The sequence below is a fragment of the Lepidochelys kempii genome, chromosome 9 (assembly GCF_965140285.1).
Source record: "Lepidochelys kempii isolate rLepKem1 chromosome 9, rLepKem1.hap1, whole genome shotgun sequence".
In the NCBI taxonomy this organism is placed as follows: domain Eukaryota; kingdom Metazoa; phylum Chordata; order Testudines; family Cheloniidae; genus Lepidochelys; species Lepidochelys kempii.
In genome coordinates, this window is record NC_136388.1 from 28,350,465 (window position 1) to 28,376,151 (window position 25,687).

The following is a 25,687-nucleotide window of genomic DNA, read 5'->3' on the forward strand; positions in this document are numbered from 1 at the left end:
ACTGTACAAGTCAACTGTACTCTACTATCCCAGGTTAAATTTTCCAGAAACCTTTATACCAAGTGTTGGACACACCGTTCATTTATTTGTATGCTATTTTGCCAGCCTCAACTTCTCCAGAAATGATATTGTCCTGAGGTCCACTTCTTTATCAGGATGTCTAATGTCTTAGAAAAACACTTTATATGATTGTTGCCAGCTGGCAAGAGGCGGATGTGCAGGTACTATGGCAAGGCAATCCAGTTGGAGCAGAACTTTGTGACTGGGTGCCTAAATGTCTTACCAAGCAGAGCGTTGCACAGAGTAGCACACAGTGCTATGAAAATATTAAAGGGCTGAAGTTGCAGTATAACAAGGTCCAAAGTAAAAGCTGGCATGGAAGCAAACCTGCCCAGTCTGATGCACTGAACCAAGTTCTTGCTGCTTGATAGTATGGAGGCACTCCATACTATGGTGGTGAAGGACCAAGATGTGGAGGAGAAGAAAGAGAAGACCAGCTTAATGTCTTCAGCAGAGACCCAGGAGGAAGAGCTGGATTGGGAGATGCCCATGACTATGCTTGGAACCGAGGCCCAGTTTAGAGAGTCCCAAGCTTTGCAGGCTCAAGATGAGAAACTGGGAGACAAAGACCCCCTTGCACCAAGTATGTTGCTTTTTATTATTTGTATTATTGGGGCTGGTTTTGCAGGCAGACATGGGGGCTGCAGGGACAGTTTCTGGATTCTAATTAATGCAATCTGACTCTTAAATGGGTGGTTTCAGATTCAAATGAAGGCAAAAGTGGCCCTTTTCCCCAGTTGTGCAAATTCCTCCCTTTCCCTGCCTCTAGTTCAAGCTGGAAGCTTCAGCAACTGCAACAATGGAATAGAGTACCCGTGTGGAGGCAGGGTAAAACTGCATCTGAAACATATTGGCCAGTTTGGATGCACTGCAGCAGGGCCACTTACAGCAGTATAATTCCATTGATTGAATTACCAATGGTTCAGTTCTCTAGTGCAGATGTAACCCAAGGACCTGAACTAACAACCCAGTCTCAGTACCCCTGAGCTGTGGTAAAGTTGAAATACAGATCTGGATCTGGAATTTTTACAGTGCTCATTTCAAATCTCACCCATTTCTGAAGCACACAGAATGAGAGTTCTTTTAAAGGAAATAAGTAAAAATTTCCTTCCTTCCTTCCTTATGATTTTCCTGTTGCTTTCCAGAATCAACCCTTCAAGTGTTGGAGAGCACATGGCCTTCTTCTCTTCTCATAAATTATTAAAAACACTGAGGTAATGTCCCTAACTCTAATCCAGTTAATTTTTAAATAGGCTACCTATTTATCAGCTCCATTTTCTGCCACTAAAAATAAAGAGCTGGTTCTGAGGTCACTTTCAGAACTTGAAAAAATAATAATGCACAGAGGAATAGGAAGTGGTCTTGTTTCTGCAAGAAGAGTAAAAGGTATCTTGAATATAAAAAAGGAAAAGAAAAACCACAGCACCCTTAAAAGATCTCTTGGTTGCCTCTCATTGTATGCAATCTGCTTGTGTGAATAAGGGAATAAGATTTATCCCTAAAATCTGTATGTTTAGGTTAATGCCAGATTTTGATTAGGAGCAACATTCAGTACCTTGCTCTATAGGTAAGTACCATTAGTTTCAGTGGGACTTTTTGTGGAGAAGAGTGCTATTTAGTATCTGAATCTGGGCAATACTTGAGACTGCAACCATTCATAAAAATCAATTACAGTCCCTGGTCCTAATCCATTGATGCATTAGGGCAGCATTGTGCTGGTCAGCCTGTTCAAAGCTTCTATGGAGCCAGCTTAATTAGCCATGTATGGATTTCCCAGCAAAGAGAAAGATCAGCTGGTGTCGAGCCACCATAGCAACTCTTACATCACCACTATCATTGGTGCCTGCTATTCAGAGAGCATGGCCAGTGGGAAGGGACCATGCCTAGAACATCTCTGATTGTCTCGGGACCTTTGGCAGACGTCACAATTTAGAGCAGCCACCGGGCCTTCAGCTCTCTGGAGAGTAGACTTGCACATGACCAATGTCAGGATTGGGGGTGGCATACAATCTCTTTTGTGCCGTCTCCTCCTCAGCCACAGTTAAAGATCTGGCTCTTGGCTTGGCATCATTATGCAATGTTTTCAAGTCTAAAAAAATATTTTGGAAGGTGTAATATGCCATTGTTGGAGCTGTTGCTATGATGTATTTGTGTACCGTGTGTAATGAAATGAAGTTAGTTTTCCATTATTTGAACACAAAAAGCTACTGAATGACTAAAACGGGCTGTGGCTTTGTGTGACAAATTTCAAATAGGAAGTGTACATTATTGCTGAATTTTAATTATAACTATTAAAAATGGAAGCCTATAGCAGGAACATGGACCCAATCTTTACAATTATATAATAGAATAATTATGATAATATGGCCTTTCATTCAAAGATCTTGCAGCAATTTGCAAACAGTAATTAGTAAAGCCTGCGAATATTCTCTAAGGAAGTTAAGTATGACTATGATAAACATGTCAATCTTTAAAGCTATTAATCTGTTGCATTTACATTTCATGTTAAGGCGTGGTGCTACTCTGAACAATTATTTTAAAATGGCCTCTCTTTACCCAGCAGATCTGCTCCCTATGTGTATTCCAAGTCATAAATGTTGATTTTTTGCACTGATCCTCCAATTTGCTCTGCGTGGGCATTGAAATATGTGTTAGTTCGTGAAGCTAAACAATCTGTTCTACCTCGTATTTAGCTGTGACATTCCAAGTAAGTTTCTGAGACCTGAAGAAGAACTCTGTGTAGACTCAAAAGCTTCTCTCTCTCTCACCAACCCTGCCCCCACTCCACCCCTGCTCCACCCCAGCCCCGCCCCCACTCCCCTGAGCACTGTAGCAGGGGTCAGGCCTGCATTCACCAGCAGTGATACGTGGAGCGACCTGGCCCCAGCCTGCTTCGCTCTGCCAGCTCCTAGCCACCCACTGGTGAGTGCTGGGGTGTGGTTCCCCCTACCCTCCAAAGCCGGGAACCAGGAGAGCAGAGTGGAGCGGGCTGAGGCTGGGTCACTCCACTTCCCACTGCCCCGTGAGTGTGGGGTCGGCCTGGCTGCCCTGCACTCGCCGGGCGGCAGGAAGTGTAGTGACCCGGCCCCAGCCCGCTCCACTCCGCCTCCTCGTGCTGGGGGGTGGTTTCCCTCCTGCCCCCCAGTCCCACCCCTGCGGAGGCCTGGGGCTGCATAGAGCATCAAAATGGCTAGGGACGGCCCTTGTCCCATACTGTATACACTGTACCTAGAAGACAGGAGACTTGGGTTTTATTCCTGGATCTGCCAGATTTCATTTAAAATGGTAATGACAACTCAAAATAGGGCACTGTTTGTATGAAATAATTGTTCACATACAGACTTGCACCAAAATAACTAAGGGTGTGAGAATTTATTTTGTTTCAGTTCCAGTTTGTATGTAGACAAGCCCCAAAGTCTTTTATATCTTGTAACCTGCCACTGATTGCAACAGGTGTTTTGTAGCAATGAAAAACTGAGATTAAACGTCATGCAAGATTATCTCTCTAGGTTAAATTATGCCTTTAACTCACGGGTTCTCAATCTGGGGGTTGGGACCCCTCAGTGGGTTGCGAGGTTATTACATGGGGGGTCACGAACTGTCAAACTCCACCCCAAACCCCGCTTTCCCTCCAGCATTTATAATGGTGTTTAAATATATAAAAAAGTGGTTTTTTAATTTATAAGGGGAGGGTCGCGCTCAGAGGCTTGCTATGTGAAAGGGCTCACCAGTACAAAATTTTTCAGAAAGTGAGCTGTAGCTCACGAAAGCTTATGCTCAAATAAATTTGTTAGTCTCTAAGGTGCCACAAGTACTCCTTTTATTTTTGCAGATACAGACTAACACGGCTGCTACTCTGAAACCTACTTTAACTAGTTTATCTAAGGAAGAGGAAGTACATCTCCTATCACACCCTATTGGGTCTGGTGTGGAGCACAGCCCCTGCTCTGTGGAGACTCCACCCCCCTTTCAGGTTACATCCATGTTGTAAGATACTGGACCATAAAAGCTTTTTTTGGTTGAGGATTGAATATAGCACGTGAAAATTGTCCCAATATAATTTTAAATCCCTGCTTTTACCTGATCCATATTAGTGTGTGGTGGGAGTGCTGGGGACATTTTTATGGCAGATTTTGTGTTAAGTTGGTAGTTTGAAACCTGCTCAGAGGCTTCAAATATTACTAGCAGTCCTGTTGGAGATGGATTAGTGGGCAGACTACTAAGAGCAAAACAAATGCCAGTTACATGATTTGTGTAATAAAGAATTTCAATTTGATTATCATGACTATCGACTGTATGAATTAGACACATACAGTAAATTATATCAATCCAATCAACCTTTCAATCTATTTATCAAAGTGCAAGAAGCTCCTGTTTCAAGAAAAACAACATATATATATATATATACACCCAATTTTACCTAAGTGAAAATAGCATTCAGGCTGAGATACAAACCACCATGACCAAGCATGCTTCAGAATATATGGAATACATTTCTGCCACACTTCAAATGGTGTAAGATCCCCCCCCCCCCCACCACCACCACACACACTAGTTAGCCAACTCTGCTGTTTGTAAAACTTAATACACTTTCATTGGCAATAGCATAACAATTTTGGAATTTATGTACTTTAATTTATAAATATACAAATGAGCAAAAAGGAATTTACCTTGTTAATGACCGATCAGATGGCTAATACATCATGGATGCAAAAGTCAGGAAACATCTGCACAAGGCTAATGTTACTCCATGAACCTATGGCAAACAATGATAGCTTTAGTACGGAAAACTTTGCATATATGGTTTACATAAAAATGGCAATCAGGATAGCTTCTAATTATGCAAGTTCAAAGTACAGGCATCACTTAAACTAGTCCCTAAACATTTTTTATTCTAACAAATAAGATATATTTTGATTCAGTTGTTTGATTCACTTGTTGAGTTGTTTGCATTGCTATCATTCATATAATCTTTTGCTTAGCATTTTCACTCTCAATTTGACAGTTTGCCTTTTCTGCATATTCTGTCATCTTCATTGGCCCATCAGGATGTAGAAACATGGCAATTTCCATCCTCTATCTGGTCAACATCTCTGATGGTGGTCAGTACTAGCTGTGTTAAAGAAACTTGGAAAAAATCCACAGTGGACAGATATGGAATAAACTGCCCATAGGGAAGATTTCTTCCTAAATCCAGGAATTAGTGGTTTGTTCATGTCCTGAAGTGAGAGGCTAAAGGCTAAGCCACCCTTATTTTACTCATCCTGATGTAATGTATCTGTTTTTTAAAATATCTGGGTTTTACGTTGTAAAAAAGCTGAAGTGTTGCAAGTTTGCCATTCCCTTCCGGAAACCATATAGCTGAATCACTTGATCCTATTCTCTCTCTGCTTCAGGGGATGGTGTAGGGGGGGTCTCATCTTGCAGTCTGAGTTACCTAGACTGTGTGAACCAAACGTTCAAATCCCAACAAGGCTGACTCAGACCTTCATCCATAAAATGTTAATACAGAGCTATCTGATCAGGTTTCTCAGAAGCAAACGTAAAAATTTAGGTCCTGCCTGTGCCGTATGAACATTAAAGATTCCATAGTATTCTTTTCATAGACATTTACCTTGGTGTCCTTTGCAAAAATGTCATCTTTGCACAACTGTTGTGATGTCCCACATACTGATGAGTTTATCACCGGACACCCCCAATGATGACTGCATTTTAGATGTATTGGATGTATATAGTTTGTAAAGTTCTTTGGGAAGAAAGATGCTATGGAGTATAAATCAGTTATAAACCACATATCCTAGGGCCCAAATCTGGAAACCCTTAATTGCCTGAGTAAGGGTTAGCAGGATCAAGCCCTAATCCAAAGGATGATTCAGGAGAAAGCAATACATGTATTTTTAAAATAGGTATAAATTGTTTTAATTACTGTTTTAGATGAGTGATTAGCATTTTATATACTTAGATTTAAGAATTGGTTCGTTCTCATTTACAGGGGAAAAAAAGCTAAAAGTTGTGGTTTACTTTATGGTCCTTTGTATAATTTATTGAAAATCACAGCATCAAATCAGGTATAAATCAAAGTATGATTTGCTGGATAGTGTATTAGAAACAATCCTTTAATATTTATAGTGTAGCTTTTTACCCCAACAGTTACAAAGCACCTTACCAATTTTACTCACTCAATAGCTGCAGCTATTTCTGAGATGGACCATAACATCTGCTTAATGGTGCACAACATTACCGAACAGTTTAGGACAGGAAGTGAAGAAAATATTGCTGTATTCTGTTGGTTGACAACATATGTTTAGATTGTTCAGTTGTAACCAAAAATGTGCATTCTAGATGTTTTAGGAAATGTGATACTGCCACTGTTTATGACATCATGTTCCCAGCAACCCTAGTGGGCTTACAATACATATACAAAACAGGCCTGTGTGTCAGGATATCTGGCTCTACTCTTCATTCACGTGCTGATCTTGGGCAAGTCATATAACCTCCTTAAGGGGGTAGAGGAAGGAAATCCAAACTTGAGGAGCCTTCCTCAGGCACATTTGCAAACTGCGTCTTGCATCTATTGGTTTTTGAATCACAACCAGGTCTATACTAGAAGAGGTTTGCCATTATAGGTACAAGAGTATGGCTAATGTATGCATAGCTCAGACTAGCAAAGATGTCCTTTTGTTGATATAGCTTGTGCCAGTTTCCATGCCAAATAAGCTATACTAATACAAGCAGTTTTAAGCTGGTATGTCTGTGCCTATAGTAGGACTTTTGCTGGTATAGAAATGGTGCACTAAGAAAATCATACCCTAACTGACATTACTATACCAGCAAATTCTTTGAGGACCTTGTATACCCAAGTGAAATGTACTAGAATAGCTATGCCAGTCAAATTTAGGCCTTGTCCACACCACAAACGCTTTGCTGGTATAGCTATACTGGCAGAACCCCCTGGGTGTAGACACAATTTACACTACCCAAAGCAGTTTTTCTGTCAGCATAAGGCCACCACCATCCTGAACAACATTACCTATGCCACGAGAGGCACTCTTCTGTCAACGTAGTTGCATCCATGTGGCAGTGGGGAAGGGAAGAGGTTGCCCTTTGCTAGCTTAGCTATGTCTGCTAGAGAGTGTTTTTACATGGCTGTTATAATACTAAATAAACCACATCAGGGTGGGCAATAGTAGAACATTTGGGACACACCCTGGGTGTATTGTGAGGCACAAAGCCAAAGGCTGAATGTCTCTGACTACCTGTGAAATGTGCAAATAGCTCAGTAATGCACACCCTATCAGTGTATGCTTAAAAGCTACAAAGACAAGCTAAAGCATCAAAAGTACCTCATGAATCTTCACTGGGAAAATAAGTGAGATTCTGCAAGGCCTGAAGGTAGTGGAACTGTATATGAATGATCTTTTAGTTTATAGGAAATCTGAGGAAAAAGTTCTGAAGGCAACTAGGCTACTGGATGTAAATTAAATGGAGCAAAATGAATTCTATGACAAACCTAACTAGTTGTTACTGTAGGATATATGTGCCTGATGAATAGAGGTAAGGACAGATCCAGAAGAATATCAGAGCTAGAGCTGAAATGTTACTACTTATGCATGTATCAGACTGAGTTGGGTCTATGATAAAATTTTAGAGAAAGTTCGGACCTGACCTGTCGTCATAAAGCCAACCTCTTTATAAACGGTTTAAAATAGATTCTGTGTGGCTATGGGACAAAGTGAAGAGGAAATAACTAGAAACAGATAATTTGTGTCATTATGGATCTCAGCATCTCACTGCCATTCATTTCTATCTGTCTAGATTCCTATAGTGGCACCAGTCATCATAGCATCTCAGCTCTAAGCACACTATGCTAGGAAACTGCCATTAAAAATGGCTTCATCTAAGAAATGTTTTGCTCTGAGTGTTGAATCACACAGTTTTTGAACAGTCTTGAGAATTTTTTTTTAAAGTAATAATATGTCTCCTTTAGAACCAAAATGCTGCTAGAGGAAACAATTTAGAAACCAGTTTTTAAAAAACTGTTTCCTAGCATTATAGGAACTTCTTTGAATTGCAACCTTGAATGAAACATAGAATGTTGATGGAAAGGAAGTTTCAAAATCCATTTTAATATAAAATATCTGTTGCATGAAATAAATGTAAAGACACAAACTTTAACTTGCCACCTCTATACCAAACTGTGTTAGGTAGAATGGTTCAGGCCCCCTGTTCATAATATGACATCCATACTGGGGGCTTGGGTTACATCCTAGTTTCCCCCTGTCCCTCCCCACATAAATAAAGCATGGGTTCATATTTGGCAATTTTTAAAAAATAGGTCAACTAAATTACAACCGTCAGGGCAACCAGTTAAAACAGTTTTCTTCTCCTCTGTTAAAACATGGTTTAACCCCCAGATTGAAGAATGGATGAGACCTTAACTGTGACTTCAGATCATGTTCCAGCTGGAGCCTTCAGCGTTGTTTGAAGATATATCCATAGTCCCCTCATTACAATTAACTCTGTTGGATTAATTAACTCTGCAGGGTTACACTTGTACACTTGTACAAGTACACTTGTGTTTGTAGTGCAGATGGACTCCATCTCCAAGGGGCCAGGGAGGCTCTCTCGCTAATATCTGCCCAAAGAGACTGCAACAGTTAAAGGGAAGAGGGGGGAGTTGGGGTCTCTTGTGAGAAGCCCTACCAGGAAGATGGAGAGCTGGTGCCACCTCACTCCTTTAGGGGGCATTAAGAGATTTCCTCTAAAGAGTTGGGGGACCCTAAGTAAGCCAGGGCTCTTCTTTCCCTAGCAGGACTTGGCATGCTCCATCCTCCCCCAAGTTGTGGGGATCGCATGGGGAACAGCCCTTCCCAGGGGATCCCGCAGGGCAGGGCTCTTCTCCCCACAGAGACACAGGAGACGAGGGTTCTTCCCCCCCGCCCCGTGGGGCAGGGGTCCTCCCACAGGTCAAAGCTCGCTCTACCCGCCCGGGTGTGTCTCACAGAGCTGAGAAGCGGGGGTGGGAGATCGAATTTCCTCTTCAGGATACCAAATATGGTAACAATGGGAAAACGGCACCGCTTGGCTTTGTTATTCGGACATTGGCCCGACGCTGCAATCGGGGCTGGTATAGCAGACCGGGGGAGTCTGTGCCCTTCTGCGGGTCCCGTAGGGGATCGGCGGGCCGATCTCTCTTTACAGCCGACCAGGCGGCACCTTTGCTCCGCCTAATAAGGCCACTAGTGCCTTCAAGTGTTGCAATCTGAACCAACCCCGCCGCTGGGGACTCTGAATGAAGAGAGCCCGGCAGACCTCCCCTGTCTCCCCCCCGAGAGCCTCTCCTCGCATAGCTGAGACTCCAGGACGGCTTGCGGAGGCTGGCGCTCGGAAGGGAAGAGAAGGGGGCGGGGCTCGGGCTGCCCCGGGCACCCTGCTCATGAATAATGCCGCTCCCCAACTTTTTGCACCGCCTTATTCTCAGGCTTGAGAATTTTTCACAAAGTTTGTTTGGGACAGTCCGGGACTGGGAGCAGCCGCGGCGCAGCCCCCGTAGCGCAAAGCGCCTTGTGCGTCAGGCTTAGGCAGCCTGGATTGTGAGGATGTGAGGACAGAATCACCCCCAGCCTTCCAATTCGCCCTTGCAACGCCGTGCCAGCGCAGAAGAAGCAAAGTCCTGATCTTGCCCGCCTCTGCAGCTGGGGGAGGAGGAGGCGGAGAGCCAGCGACTCCGGCCCGGATCCGGGCACTGGAGGTAAATAGAACGTTCCCCGGGTCCCCACGTTCGGATTCGGAACGCCTCAGACCTCCCCCCTCCCCCGCGTGCCTTGCGCCCCGCTGGAATCCGGACAGCAGCCAGCTCTCGCCCGGTGACAGCCGCGAGAACTCTTCCTTCGCCCTTTAAAGGAGCCCCCTCCTCCTCCCAGGGAATTGCAGCAAGTAGCCAAAGTTTCAGAGAAAGTTGCATAACTTTGCGTGGGGTTTGACTCGGATGCATTCGATCGTGCGAGATACAGATTCGTGTTTGAGGGGACTGGCTCGGACCCCTTGCTTGGTCTGCTGCTGGGTGTCCGGACGCCGGGCACTTGAGGGAGGGGTGCAGTGACGTTTTGTGGGGGGCTGGATTGAAGTGCCTTTATCTGCTGCTGATCGCCCAGGGCCTTGTAGGATACAGGCATTTGGGGGGCAGTACCTGCACCCCTCATTCGCTGATTGTCCTTCCCCTGGAGGATATAGACTCGTTTGTGCGGGTGCTGCCTGGGACCACCCCCCGGTCGCTGCTGACTGCCCACCCCTTGACGGGGTACAGACTCGTTTTTAGGGGAGACCTGCCCTGGATCCCTGATCCGCTGCTGATTCTTTGCCTCCCGTGGGGAAGTTTGTTGCATTGAGCTCGTGCTGCGGGGCAGAAGATGAACCCTACTCCCGTCCCTCCGCCGCCGGGGCAGCAAGTGATCCATGTCACCCAGGACCTGGACACGGAGCTCGAGGCGCTCTTCAACTCGGTCATGAACCCCAAGCCCAGCTCCTGGAGGAAGAAGATCCTGCCCGAGTCCTTCTTCAAGGAGCCCGATTCGGGCTCGCACTCCCGCCAGTCCAGCACTGACTCGGGCAGCCACCCGCCCCGGCTGGCAGCCGCTGGTGCCCAGCATGTCCGCTCGCACTCCTCGCCCGCCTCCCTGCTAGGCGCCGGAGCCGGGGCCACCCCCAGCCCGGCTCAGCAGCACGCTCATCTCCGCCAGCAGTCCTACGACGTGACCGACGAGCTGCCGCTGCCGCCCGGCTGGGAGATGGCCCTCACCCACACGGGCCAGAGATACTTCCTCAAGTAAGTGGGGCCCAGGGTGCCCTGGAGACCCGGGCGGGGCGAAGGGGGCTGGGGGCAGCTGTAAGGACAGGGCTGAAAGAGACCTTGAGCCCGCTGTTCGTTGGGTGTGGGTGGGGAGAGGAGGTTAAAGGGGCCTTGCACCGGCCCTGGGGGGAGGGGGTCCTTGGGCCTGCTATGTGTGTGTGGAGGAGTGTAAAAGGGATCATGGGCTGGCTGGGGAGGGGAGGACGGACAGGTGGATGTAACAGGGACTTGGGCCAGGGGCAAATGAGGGCTTTTACTAAATTCCGTATAGGGAATATTGATGATGGGGGCAAAGGAGACTCTTCGCACTGGGGCAGAGGGTGGGGATAAAGGGACCCTGGGGTTGCTGGCTGTTTAAAATGAAGTTAGTCATTGCCATATTGCTCTATGTTGACACATTTCAGAGTAGCAGCCGTGTTAGTCTGTATTCGCAAAAAGAAAAGGAGGACTTGTGGCACCTTAGAGACTAACCAATTTATTTGAGCATGAGCTTTCCTGAGCTACAGCTCACTTCATCGGATGCATACTGTGGAAAGTGTAGAAGATCTTTTTATACACATAAAGCATGAAAAAATACCTCCCCCCACCCCACTGTCCTGCTGGTAATAGCTTATCTAAAGTGAATCACTCTCCTTACAATGTGTATGATAATCAAGTTGGGCCATTTCCAGCACAAATCCAGGGTTTAACAAGAACGTGGGGGGGGGGGTAGGAAAAAACAAGGGGAAATAGGCTACCTTGCATAATGACCCAGCCACTCCCAGTCTCTATTCAAGCCCAAGTTAATTGCATCCAATCTGCAAATGAATTCCAATTCAACAGTCTCTCCCTGGAGTCTGGATTTGAAGTTTTTTTGTTGTAATATCGCAACTTTCATGTCTGTAATCGCATGACCAGAGAGATTGAAGTGTTCTCCGACTGGTTTTTGAATGTTATAATTCTTGACATCTGATTTGTGTCCATTTATTCTTTTACGTAGAGACTGTCCAGTTTGACCAATGTACATGGCAGAGGGCATTGCTGGCACACGATGGCATATATCACATTGGTGGATGTGCAGGTGAACGAGCCTCTGATAGTGTAGCTGATGTTATTAGGCCCTGTGATGGTGTCCCCTGAATAGACATGTGGGCACAGTTGGCAACGGGCTTTGTTGCAAGGATAGGTTACTGGGTTAGTGGCTCTGCTGTGTGGCACGTGGCTGCCGGTGAGCACTTGCCTCAGGTTGGGGGGCTGTCTGCAGGCAAGGACTGGCCTGTCTCCCAAGATCTGTGAGAGTGTTGGGTCATCCTTCAGGATAGGTTGTAGATCCTTAATAATGCGTTGGAGGGGTTTCAGTAGGGGGCTGAAGGCGATGGCTAGTGGCGTTCTGTTATTTTCTTTGTTAGGCCTGTCCTGTAGTAGGTGACTTCTGGGAACTCTTCTGGCTCTATCAATCTGTTTCTTCACTTCTGCAGGTGGGTATTGTAGTTGTAAGAATGCTTGATAGAGGTCTTGTGGGTGTTTGTCTGAGGGGTTGGAGCAAATGTGGTTGTATCGTAGAGCTTGGCTGTAGACAATGGATCGTGTGGAGTGGTCAGGGTGAAAACTGGAGGCATGGAGGTAGGAATAGCGATCAGTAGGTTTCCGGTATAGGGTGGTGTTTATGTGACCATCGTTTATTAGCACTGTAGTGTCCAGGAAGTGGATCTGTTGTGTGGACTGGCCCAGGCTGAGGTTGATGGTGGGATGGAAATTGTTGATATCATGGTGGAATTCCTCAAGGGCTTCTTTTCCATGTGTCCAGATGATGAAGATGTCATCAATATAGCGCAAGTGTGTGCAGGAGAGTGGGGTGGGGGGAGGTATTTTTTCATGCTTTGTGTGTATAAAAAGATCTTCTACACTTTCCACAGTATGCATCCGATGAAGTGAGCTGTAGCTCACGAAAGCTTATGCTCAAATAAATTGGTTAGTCTCTAAGGTGCCACAACTACTCCTTTTCTTTATGTTGACACAGAAGCTGGTTGGGGGGGGGGTTAGTTATGGGGTCTATAAGGTGCTTGCCGGGCTTGATGATGAAGGGGGAAGGGTTAATTGGCTGGTTACCGTATTTCTCACATGTTGATGCTGAAGTGGAGATAGCAAAGGCTATGGGATGGGATGGTTGCCAATGGTCTTATGTAGGTTGTTGAAACTCAGAAATTGGTGTGGGTGCCATGGAGAAGTTTATGAAACTCTCACAAGCCACATACACATAGAGACCATAGAAATCATAGAGAGACATTCTACAGATCACTCCATTTTAAGGAATTTCATTCAGGAGGATCTGGGCACACCCGTTTACAAGTGAGTCTATAAGGAATGATGAAGTTGCCTAAAGGCTGGGCCGAATATGGATAGGAGATAATTTGCCATTTGTGAAGTTTCTGTATCCTGTAGGTTGTTTTGTTTTATCTCCTTGACTTGCAAATTATCTTGACTGTTAGTACTGAAAAAGAGACATTTACGTAGATTACCACAGTCAATTCACTCCACCATAATACAATTGTCATGGTTTGTCACACGATTTTTTCATGATAAATTTATCAAAGGACTCTTGGATGTAAACAGGATGAGAAAATTTAATCAAGAGCAAGAGAAAAATATAGGTATGATTGCTTTCATGGTCTCAGGTGAGTATATGCTGTGTTGCAGGCATTAAAATATGACCTAAATGGTGTCACAGGTTAAATGTTGCAGTATATTAACATTTATTTCAGTGAGATATAAGGTTATCCTTTCCCATTGTTTCCACATTAATTAGTATTAATGCACATGCATTCAAATAAACTAGGTTAAATAACTGAGACAGAAACTCACAAAAATGAGGGTCTTCCCATTAAGTTGCTTTAGTGTCCTTAGTTCAATCCTTTATTAACATAGTCACAACAACATGATCCTTTATTAGACAGTTCTGTGACACTACAAAAATAATAAAGTTACCTTGCGCTTTGATAATACTTTCCATCAGTATATTACTAAGCGCTTTACAAAGGAGGTAAGCATTATTATCCCCATTTTGCAGATGGGGAAACTGAGACACGGAGAGGTGAAGTCACTTGCCTAAGGTCAGCAGGCCAGTGGGGGAGCCAGGAATAGTACCCATGTCTCCTGAGGCCTAGTCCAGTGCTCTATCTACTAGGCTGCACTACTGTGCTTTTCTGTAGTGCTTTCTATCTGAGAATCCAAAAGTACTTTACATTCTCTAATTAAGCCCCACAGCACTCCTGTCAGGTAGGGAACTGTTATCCCCATTTTACAGAAATGAGAAACAGGCATAGGGTAGTTTTGTGACTTGCCTATGGTGAATGTCTGTGGTAGATATAGGAACATAACCTAGGCCTCCTGGCATTAGTTACAAGGCCTTTCTTCATATCTTGGGTGGCTTTTGAAAATTGAATGTATTTCTGCAGTGCAACTGGTGTAAATTACAATTTTAGCTTCCATATCTTTAGTGACATTGGATGCTTCCTTATACGAGTGATTTTTTTTTTAATTTATTTTTTTAGACATATGTATGGCAACATCATCCAGTATCTTTTTGGTTAATAATTCTGGCCAAAAGAGTATTATATTTTATTTCTGACATCGACATCAAACTGGTGCATAGTAGTGAAGCAGGCCTGATAATCATTGTATTTATTTTGGTAAATTTCTTTTAATAGATTTGTTCCTGTACTCCAGAGTTCATTGTAAACAAAGTGGTAGAATATTCAGTTTGTAAACAGTCAGTGACAGAAAACCTTGTTAATGTAACAAATACATAGGAATAGTGTGGGAGTTCAACTGTTCAGGCTGCAGGAGATCTATATCCATTTAGCACAACTTCCCATCAAGGGAAATAGGAAGCTCCTTGAGCTTGAACCCAGCCATGACATAATATATGCCATCTGTATCAACAATGTATGACAGGGTTAGAAGTAAAGGTAGTGAAGACTGTATTCTGCAGAAAATCAGTGACATTGTTTTATGATGATTTTATCACTTGACCACTTTGGAACCTGAGGATGATTCCGGAACCCCCAACCCAAACCATCTATGCAGTTCCCCTGTGGAATTGAGGTCCCACCTTTGATTGTACTCCAGGTTACTGTGAAACATGAAAATACACCTTCCCTATTCTGCCATTTTATGTTAGTCTACACTGGTGATAACATTCTGATGGCTCAAATAAGCATGCATCTAAGGTCTGAGCCTGTGAGTTATTGAGTGCTCTGAGTTACCACCTAAGGTAACTTTCAGAGTAGCAGCCGTGTTAGTCTGTGTTCGCAAAAAGAAAAGGAGCACTTGTGGCACCTTAGAGACTAACCAATTTATTTGAGCATAAGCTTTCGTGAGCTAGAGCTCACTTCATCGGATGCATTCACCTAAGGCAATGGGAGACTTTGTCACTGGGTATCTTTCAGGATTAGTTCCCAAGAGAGTTTCCAAGCAATGACAAAGCTATAGAAAGAAGGAAAAGATTAAAAAGAGACTGATAACAGCACTGTAAACAATCACCCTTAAATACAGGTTTTTCTGTTAATACCTGTTAGGACTCAGCCAACAGGTATTTTCAGGTTTTGGCTGATGGTGGCATTAAACATGATGAGTTACTATACTTTTGTCAGCAATCTGGCTTTTGGTTAACATCAAAGTGATCTCCTGTGCTCTCACCTTCGCCCGTGCTGTGCGTATAATGCTGACCCAGCTGCAAATATGGCTCCCGTGCAAAACCAGTATTTACAATTTCCCATCATGCTTCTATTTTTACCTGGGAAAGAGAATTTTACATGGAAGCACACAAGTCCATTTGCTGCAGATGACTGTCCACTTCTTAAGTTGCACTTCTTTTCTTTAGTATTCTACATTCCATTTAATAAATAAGTATCAAAAGTTATGATAAAGTGTAAAAAGGAATGTGTCATTTAGGTGGCTTAGTTATCCTGGAGCAGTACTTACTTATCATTATTCATTTTGTTCATCTGATCTTAAAATTGGTTGTCAGCTATACCTCCAAGCCCATGTCACACAGTTGTGACACACAGAACTACTCATATTCAGCCAAGAAAACCCCACAAAGTTAGATGCATTCCTGCTGTATAGGCCAAAAGAGTATGGCCCTCTCATCTCCTGCACATGTAAGCCCGAATAAAAATATCTTCTATATTTTCTCCTATAACAATAATAAAAAGAAAATCAGGACAGGTTTTGGGGAATTTTGTTTTGTTACATTACGTAGTGCTTTATTATTGTACTTTTTAAAATGGGCATGTCTTGGTTCACAATTTACTATTCTTTCCTTTAATTAAGGTTTACATTGTGTGAATCGCTGTCTAACCTGGAATCTTTTGTGTGTGTGTGTGTTGTGGACTTTTTGTTTGTTTGTTTGTTTGTTAGGGTTTTATTTGTCCAACAGAATTTGTTAATCATTAAATTGCTGGGTTTTTTTATTATAATTAAAAATCTGTGGAATGAAAGTTGTCATATGGCAAAGAGGTATTTTTTTTAGGATAACACCTAGCTATCTAAAAATCAATTTTTAAACTATCAAATATTACCACTGAGTATAATATATTTGAGTGAAAATAATATTTGTTGGAGAAATCCTGATTTAAAATAGTCTTAAATGATGTTTCTTAAGAGCCAAGTGAAAAATAATCTGTAATGTCAGAGACAAGTAATAAGATTGGTCAGTCAGATTAATTTATTTTAAAAATGGTTTTGCTCAGACCGCATAAATAAGGTTAACTTTGTATATTCTTAGAGGCTATCTTTTCAAAAGTTTACATTGTCATCAAGCCTTCAACATTTATTTGTGCAGAGTCATTGGCATAAATCAGTTGTGAGGGAGAGGAGCAGAAGGAAGTTCAAACAGCAAAAATAAAATTGTCCTACTTTTATCAAAGCACATTATATTTTTGTATATGTTAAGGTTTTTAATGTAAATTCAGCATATATAGATATCTATCTATCTATATTTTCAAGATGATTAAATGAAGGTAATGGTGGAAATGTTAATGAACAATAAATTTTGGTTAGCTTTGCTGACCAAGAACCAGCTATGACTTGTAGAGATCGCAGTCTTGCATGTTAATTCCTGTAGGGGTGTTCTGGCTATGACTGGAAGAAACATAAGTAGCCCCAGGACCGCTCCACCCTGTAATTATATACCAAACCACAGAAGTGGGGGGATGGAAAGCAGACTAATAAACACATTCACTCATGCAGTAATGTTCTCTAAAACATTTTTGCTGTGTGCGCATGTGTGGAAAAACCTTAAGTGTGATTTTTCTTCTAATAAAGAGGATTTCTGGAAAGATAGGCATGCCTGTGCATGGTCATTTTTTCGGTACATGACATTATCAATTTCATATTATTCAACATGCAGAAATGTGTCTGTAGTAATAAGGATTCTTTAGCTAGTACTTATTTCCACTTATGGTGTTATTTTTATAGGAGGCATAGCCTAATATTTCAAATGAAGTCTAAGGTTCAAGTGTTTTCTCTTTGTGTGTTCAGTGTTTCTGTTTGGATTGTGATTTCATTCCAGGGGATAAACAGGTCTGCATAGAGTACAGCTTTTGCACTGAACAAGTTTGTGGAACTGGTTGCAACTTTTATCTTTACCATTGTGTATTTCAAAAAAGTGTTATAGTAAATACTAGCAGTTAAAGTAAAATTTACAAGTAAAAGCTTGCTCAGGGAAAAAGAAGTGTAATTGTTGGTAGTGTTTCATTTATATGGCATGCCCCAAGTTTTCCTTCCAGTGCCAATGGGGGGCTGGAAGCTTGATTTCACATCTGGTCCATTTTATATTATTGAGCATGTGCATGGAGTAGGGAAAGGGAGAGGAGATAGGAAGCAAAAGGAGACAGTATAATTATGCTTTTTCCAAAAAGGACCAACAAGATGTATAGTATTAAAGGCAGTTATTATACATACATATTTTCTTAATACTACTTTTCCATAGCAAATTCCAAAGCAATTTCTGAAAGTGCCATAGGGATTACTATTTATTATTGTTTAGTGCAGACAATGTACTCAGTGCTGTACAGTACTCACAAATAAAACTATTTGCCCTAATGATTGTAAGATGTTAGTTAGTTCCAAAAGGGAGAGGAGTAATATAAACCTTACAATCTCTCTATTAAACTGGGTTCCACAACAGGAAAAAAAATAGTGTCCTTGTACTACAGTATTCTGCAGTAGTTGGTCCAAAACACTATGGGCCTGTCTACAGCAGGGAACAATATAAATGTATTTAAACTACTGCCAACCACTGATGTAAAAGTGCAGCAACACTGTGGCTTACTTTGATATTAATGTATAGTGTGATGGTGTTAGGCAAGAGGTCATACATATTCACTATTTTTAATTTTGTGATTTAGAAAGCTACTCACTTTGCAATGCCTCTTAGAGTATTTCATTCATGCTTTGGAATCTAGGTGCCTTTTCCCCATCTCTAGTGACTGTCCAGGTAGAAGGTAGAGTGTTTCCATGACAGTTTTCTGAATGAGTAGGGGATAATCCTGGTCCCCTTGCCAATGTTCCCTCTCAATAAAAAAGGGGTTATAATGTCCCAGGGTGTATGGTATCTATTTCTGAGTCCACAATGGCTGCTGTATACAATCAATGTGTGTATTTAACTACTTTACAAAGTCCTTTATAGGTATGAAAGTTTTGATACAAAACCAAAGTTTATTCTATGACCATTCAAATATGTCTGACTTTTATTAACAGAGAATTTGAGTGTCGAAATGTATGCATCAAAACTAAACAGATCTGATGACTCTGGTAATTGATGAAATACAGTCTATACCATTACAGTAGTTTTCCTAAATATATGCTAAAGTACCTTTCATTTAAGATCAGGTTTAAGAGTAGTATCACTTTAATATCTAATGCATTACTTATCATGAGTCTATGGACCAAATTATTTTCTTAGTTACACTGGTGTAAATCCAGAGTAACTTCAATAGCCTCTCTGCAGCTGAGAACAGAATTTGACTTTATCTCTCCACTTTAATGGGGTTGGACTTGAGCTACTGAGTATTTTCCATTTCTAATGTCTGTGATTTTTAAGAGTGGTAGCCGTGTTAGTCTGTATCAGCAAAAAGAATGAGGAGTACTTGTGGCACCTTTGGGTCAGACCCACATTTTTGTGCAAAACCTGGGTGACTGGGCTGTGCCCAGGAGAGATACACTGCAATCCAATAGGAGAGGCAAACAATCCACTGATATAGTTTAAGAAGCAGGTGGTCATACATAACCCCACAGTCAGTTCATTCAGTTCCACATGGAGAACACTTACAGGATCAGGAACAGCATAGTCTATAGATTCCATTGATTTGGTAATTTGTAGTACCATATACAAAAGAAAATCCAAATGAAATTTGAAAATTGATTCTCTTAACCAAAGTTTGATAAGGTGCAAATCGCAAAGTCCTTTATGGTTTGTCTAATAAGGACTAAATAAGGACTTCAGGATTTGGCTTTGTATTATTTGAAGAAGATTGTTTGTTTTATTACAGTGCAAACAAAATATCTTTTACACTTTCAACAATGAAGAGTTTTCTCTGTGTGTGTGTGTGTATACACACACAGGCACACACACATTTAAACTTGATTTGAAAAAGTCATTATGAAAAATGTAATTTAAGTTCAGTAGAGATAATATTTCGGAATCAATCATGAGAAACCTTAATACATTTCTTTTGCAGGCCAGTAACACTGGTGCTGGAAGTTATGATAGAAAACACTAATAAAAGCTGTAGATGGTGGGCCATATTCTGCCGACAGTTACACATTTGGAACCCTACTGTGTTCAATGTGGTTGTACGCAAGTACCGGAAAGCAAAATTTGGCTGTTTGTGTTTTAATAGTAACAAATGAGAATTCCACTGCTCAGAAAAATGTGCAACTGTATTTTCATATACATACTCACTTTTCACATCTTGAGTTTGAGCACCTAATTTGATTATAGTTAGACTTGAAATAATTTAATTTTTATGGTAAATAGAGGTAAATATCAATTTCATTGTACACATAAACCAACAAAAAATATTTCCATTGATAACCGAAATTTACAGATAGGCAAAGTAAAAAATATGGAGCTTGAGAACTTATTAGAGTTTGATATAAAGCTCTGTATATTTTGACATGTAGTATTGACAATTTTTTGTTTTAATGGTTATAAAACTTTAACTTTTTGAGTCTCAACATCTGTCATTATATAATTATGTATAAGAACATCTGATCCTCCCCATGATTTCATGTAACTGTGCAAATTTAAATTGATAAAATTTGAAAAAAAAATTAACCCCATAATTTTGCACAAATGTGAAAATTGATAAAAAATTGAAATAATGCTTAAAAGTAAAATCAATATTATCTATCAAAATTATAAAAAAATAAAAGTTGAATTCTGCCAAGCCTAATTATGGTCTTTGGGCAAATTTAATAGTAAAAATTGTAGGTATAATATGTCCGTTTACTCTTGGAATAATACTCTTTAGTACAAAGTCCTTAAACTCCTTGTCTTGCATGAAGGTAAAACTGACTTTCTGGTAGTTTTAGGTACTTTTCCCAGCTAACAATGGTGTTTAAAGGTAGTCTACATATATCTCACAAATTGCAAAGAGTACATTGCCAGGGTTGCATTTGCTTGTATAAACATGTGAGTTAGTAGGGATGGTCAAGAATAATAGAATAGAACAGGAAGGAAACTTCATGAATGATTATTCAAAAGCTTACACTAGTTTCCCGAAGACTAGTTGTTGAGTGTAGTCATCTTACATTTTATATGTCTCTTTTATGTTTGTGTAATTTTTAAACGTATTACACAGTGTATACAATATATATGGTACAGGCAAACTTCCATACAATTAATGATAAAGTGCATTGCATGAGGGAGATTGGCAGGGACTTGGTAGTTTGCTGATTGTGTTGCTTTGGTTGATTTCCAAGTTTTAAGAAATTAATTTTCAAGCCAAATGTTACCTCCGAAACATTGAATTGAAGAACTGAAAAACTGCAGTAGGTTCTCCCATGCATATAGATTAATTAGAAATAAAACATGTTTTATAAATATAGTTCGTTTTTAGGCCCTTTTTATTTTTATTGCTGCAAAGGTGTGCAGTTAGTCAAACTACAGAGAATATAAAAGAGAAAATAGTAGAAAGTAGTATGTAAGATACAGGGACATCTGGTATCAGCTAGCTCTTTTTAATTTGTTATAATCCAGTCAAGAGGGTATAAACTTGGATAAGCTTCACTATTGTAAATTATAGAGTTGCTTAACAGGACAAGTAACTATTTGTCTTCAATTATATCTTCGCTTTAGGTGAGTTGTCCTGTTGAACTATTGTGAATGTAAAATCTCTTTTATTAATGAGGTCCATTGATCTAAAGTTTAGTCATTTTTAATTTAGCACATGCACCATTTCATTATAGGTTTCAGAGTTGCAGCCGTGTTAGTCTGTATCCTCAAAAAGAAAGGAGAACTTGTGGCATCTTAGAGACTAACACATTTATTTGAGCATAAACTTTTGTGAGCTACAGCTCACTTCATCGGATGCAACATTATATTAATTTTGTGGCACTCAAATTGAACTTTACACTCAATGTAAGAAAAAAAGGACATTTATATTCAAAGGTGCACTAATTTAATTTTAAATAGGCTTACAATAATACCTTCAGTTAAAGTGGTGCAACTTCAAATATAGACCAGACCTAAATTCACTGTAGGCGCCAGATCCTGTGAAGTGCTGAGTGCTCTCAACTCTCATTTACTTCCTGTTGAATTCAGTGGAGTTGGGGGTTTCTCCACTTTGTAGGAGCACTTGGTATCTTGCAGGATCAGGGCCTGTGTTGAAACTTTGAAAATGCTATACTCACAGGAACATGTTCCACCAATATCACACATGCAAAACTAATTGTTCTTTGTGTTTATCTGTAGCTACATTTTAATAATTATTGAGCTGTGGTGATTATTAACCAAGCTTATGTTTAATTTTAGGTGTTGAAGTGGATTCAAAATCATTAAAGGAAATTTGATACTTTCAGTTGCTCAAATGGGAGACAAAAACATTTTCAGGTTAACTTAAAAACTTTTCAGACTTTCAAACTAAATGAAAAATGGCAGATGAAAACATTATGGTTTAGTAGCACAACATTTTGTAATTATTACCAAGAGTTTAATAATTCAGAATTTGAAGCAATATTTTTAATTTCACCTCATAATTCGCCAGATGTTAGTTAGCAAACTATTATTTGGGTTAAACATTTTGAATTGACAAATCATTGGAATATACAAGCATATTATGAAATTTGTAACCATTAGTTATGAAATTTGTATGCAAAGGTGTAAAAATAAATCAGTCATGTAGATTGAATTATAATGGCAATACTCTTATAGCAGAAACCCAGAGGCAAGTAAGAAACAATGTCTAGCGTTCACAGGCCAGGTCTACACTATGGGACTAGTGGCATAGCTATAGAGCTGTAGCTATTCCAATATACCCTGTAGTTTAGACACGACCTACAGTGACGGAAGGGGTTTTTCTGTCACTGTAGGAATGCCACCTTCCCACGTGACAGTAGCTAGTTTGACTTAAGCATTCTACTGTCAACCTAGCTGCATCTACACCAAGGGTTAGGTCAGTGCAGCTACAGCACTCAGGGGTGTAGATAGCTATATCAACCTAAATTGTAAATGTAGACCCGGCCTTAGAAAGTCCTTTTGAAAGCTGTTTGACATCTTGTTGACTGAGAGGTATCTATTTTGGGTCTTGATTTGAGAGCGGCTGAATAAAGCAGAGTTTGGAGTTCTAAGGTAGTGTGTTTGTAAGCTGACTCCACAGAGCTGTTGCAGCTGAAGTGACAGATCATATTTACTGACACTGGTTATAAATGGACTATTTAACAATGTCTGTTTTGTATACTACGAGCAAGGGCTGCCAAATGTAAGATTAAACATACAATTATAGTTTAGAGTTAAATGAAAAGAAGGAATATTCATAACAAATAATATCTAATTCCATTGAAATATAAGGTTTCTTTTCCAAAGGCATATATGAATACTTAGAGTAGATGCTTTTAAAATCAGATTGTTTCACTGGAGGAAATGGTAAATAAGTGATCTGATTAGTTAATTCATTTCTCTTCATGTAAGAGGGGAAGGGGGATGAGGTGGGGTGCGGAAGAGGTAGTGGGGAAGGAAGGGGAATGGGATAGGGCAGGGGAAGAGAAGGGGATAGTGGAATGGGGTGGGGATATGGAGGGAGGGAGAGGAGGAAATGGGGAGGGGGAAGCAGGAGCTCTGCATTTAGCAGCTGGGGCCCCCCGATTAAGCCGGCCCAGCCCCCCCTCCAGTGGGTTCCCCTGCCACAGGTACCTCCTCCAGTGCCCTCCAAATAACCCCTCCGGCATCCCCCAAATGCCCTTTCCAGTTGCTCTTCCCCTGGCAGTGTCCTCTATTTGGGAACTTGAAATATGGTAACTTTAGGAGTTGCTCTGTTCTCCCGGCCTTGGTTTCTGGAGCTGGTGAGAGTGAGTCCACTCTGCCAGCAGCTGCCTGCCCCCTGGGCTGGGCACCAGGATCGTGTGGCCAAGTTCAGAGTTCAGTCTGTGTGACCCTGAGCCCGGAAGCCATGGGGCTGGGGTAGGGCAGCCAAGGGGAGAAAGGGGTGATTCCGCTCTGTGCGCAGGGAGTGTGGGGAGAGTGACCCGGTTGCAATGGCAGGTCCCCAGGTAGCAAGCTGAGTGTGACTGGGCTGCTGAGAGCCAGGTACCCAAGAGGAATGAGCACTCCAGGGAGCATCTCATGGCAGCCAGGCTCCGTGGGTAGCGGTCGGCTTCAGAGGGTGTTGCTGGCCAGCACCAAGCTCCTTCAGGGCAGTGGCAAGAGCATGTTGGGGCGCCGCTTGAAGTTGTGCCACCAACTCTGCCTGGGAGCACTAGGCTGTGCAGAGGCGGCCTGGCTCAGGGAGCACGGCAGGGAGGTCTGCTGAGCGGGCAGCCAGCCAGTATTCCGGCTCCCACAGCATGGAGAGCCGCGGGGGCCTGAGTGGACTAAGGCCATTCCATCAGCTTCTGATCTGCTGGCTCCTGGCAGGGTGCGACCGTTTTCAAACTGTGGGGCACTTCCTCTAGGGAGGCGCACTCCACAATTTGAAAACCTCTGTGCTAAATGGAAGGCAGAAATGGGGGGGGGGGGGGGGGAAGAGGATATGATTGCTTCCCCGGGGGACTAAAATGCTTATTTATGACTCTGCTGGAAGTTCCAGCTGAAGATGGCTAAACATGAGCCCTGTGGTAGGCCTCAGAACTATTGCCAAGAAAGGTTTTCTTGGGTGAAATATGTGAGAAACCTATCACTGAGGGCTTGTCTACACTCAGAAGTTGCTCCAGTTTAACTATGATTTATTTTAAAACCAGCGCAAATCCCTGTGTGGATACTCTTATATCAGTTTAAAACTGGTTATATCTGTTTAGCTTGCACCTGTAAATGTAATGGCACAAGTAAAACTGATTTAACCAATAGAAGATCGTTTCCAGTCCAACATTTATATGATTTTAAGTGTCTGCATGCAGAGTTGCACGACTGTAGCTTACGTAGTATAAAATTGCACATTTAGTGCAACTTTGTCTGTGGGTTAGGCCTAAAGTCCTGTGTGTATTGAATGGATGACACCAATCACCTATGTATCTATCTGTTGGTGTCAGCAGGAAATTTGATTGCTCCATATACAGTAGTGTTCAAAACAAATATCAGCTAGTACTTTTTTAAAGGGAGAAAAACCTGCAAATAGATATTGTATGCTGAAGGGTAACAAAAATAAAGTGACTGTTCAAATACCTTTTACATATTTTCATACTATTAACCTAGAACACTAAACTTTTTGTTTGGGATCATTCCAGAAAATGTGTACTTGACCTAACTAAAGGAGCAAAGGATTTATAACGCATTTGGGCTAATCAGAATAAGAAGGGAGAAGTATCACTATGGGATTTTTTTGGTTTTTTAAAATCTTTTTAGTGAGTTGGTGTTACCAACTTTTAAAACTCACTAAAGTAATATGAGCTGATTGAAAAGAAAATCTCCCTGAACACCTCAACTCTATAATGCATAAATAGGCTACAGTATGCAGGGTAATCTGCTGAACCCGAATGATAAATGTGTCTGATTTCAACTGTCTGACTATGTAGAGACTACACAGTCTGTCATTTGCAGCTCTCTGCTGTTTTCTCTCTCAAATCCTGATGGAAGAGCCAGTGGTTAGGCTTGACTCGTTTCCTGTTTTAAGTATGCTTTGGATGAAGTTGAAAACCTGTTTATTTCACTCAGTCTGCTCAGCCTTACCCATAATTCCTTTACTTTGATTATGGAGGTTATTATAGGACAAGAGCTTCTTTGTAACAAAGCATATATAGTACTCTGGGGCCTAGCGTGACTAGAAGATATAAATTGTATGGAAGCAATTAAACTACAAGGAAATGTCATGTGGGCTGAATTTAAACATACAGACTTGTGGCATTGATTAATTTTTTTCTCATTTTATATAGAGAGGGGAGAGTGATTTTTTTTTTTTTTTTTTTTTTTAACATTTGGTTAAATCAAAATCCAGACCCAGTGTTATGTTAATGCCTGTGCCCGGCATATGAACTCTTAAATAATGTAAATCTTAGGGAAATTATACTATACTGTAGTATTTCTTTCCTATGATAATTTGTAAAAGTCAGATGTGGCTCCAGCAGTTGAGGAGAGCCTGTTTT

General features: G+C 41.5%; 1 protein-coding gene across 1 annotated transcript in view; it reads left to right on the forward strand.

Moving 5' to 3' along the window:
• Positions 1–9,243: 9,243 nt before the first annotated feature.
• Positions 9,244–25,687, forward strand: part of WWTR1 (WW domain containing transcription regulator 1) — a 121,658-nt gene continuing 105,214 nt past the window's right edge. The window contains exon 1 of the mRNA XM_073359714.2: positions 9,244–10,885. Within this exon, the coding sequence (XP_073215815.1) occupies positions 10,470–10,885 (416 nt within the window). The 5' untranslated portion in view covers positions 9,244–10,469. The remainder of the gene's footprint in view (positions 10,886–25,687) is intronic.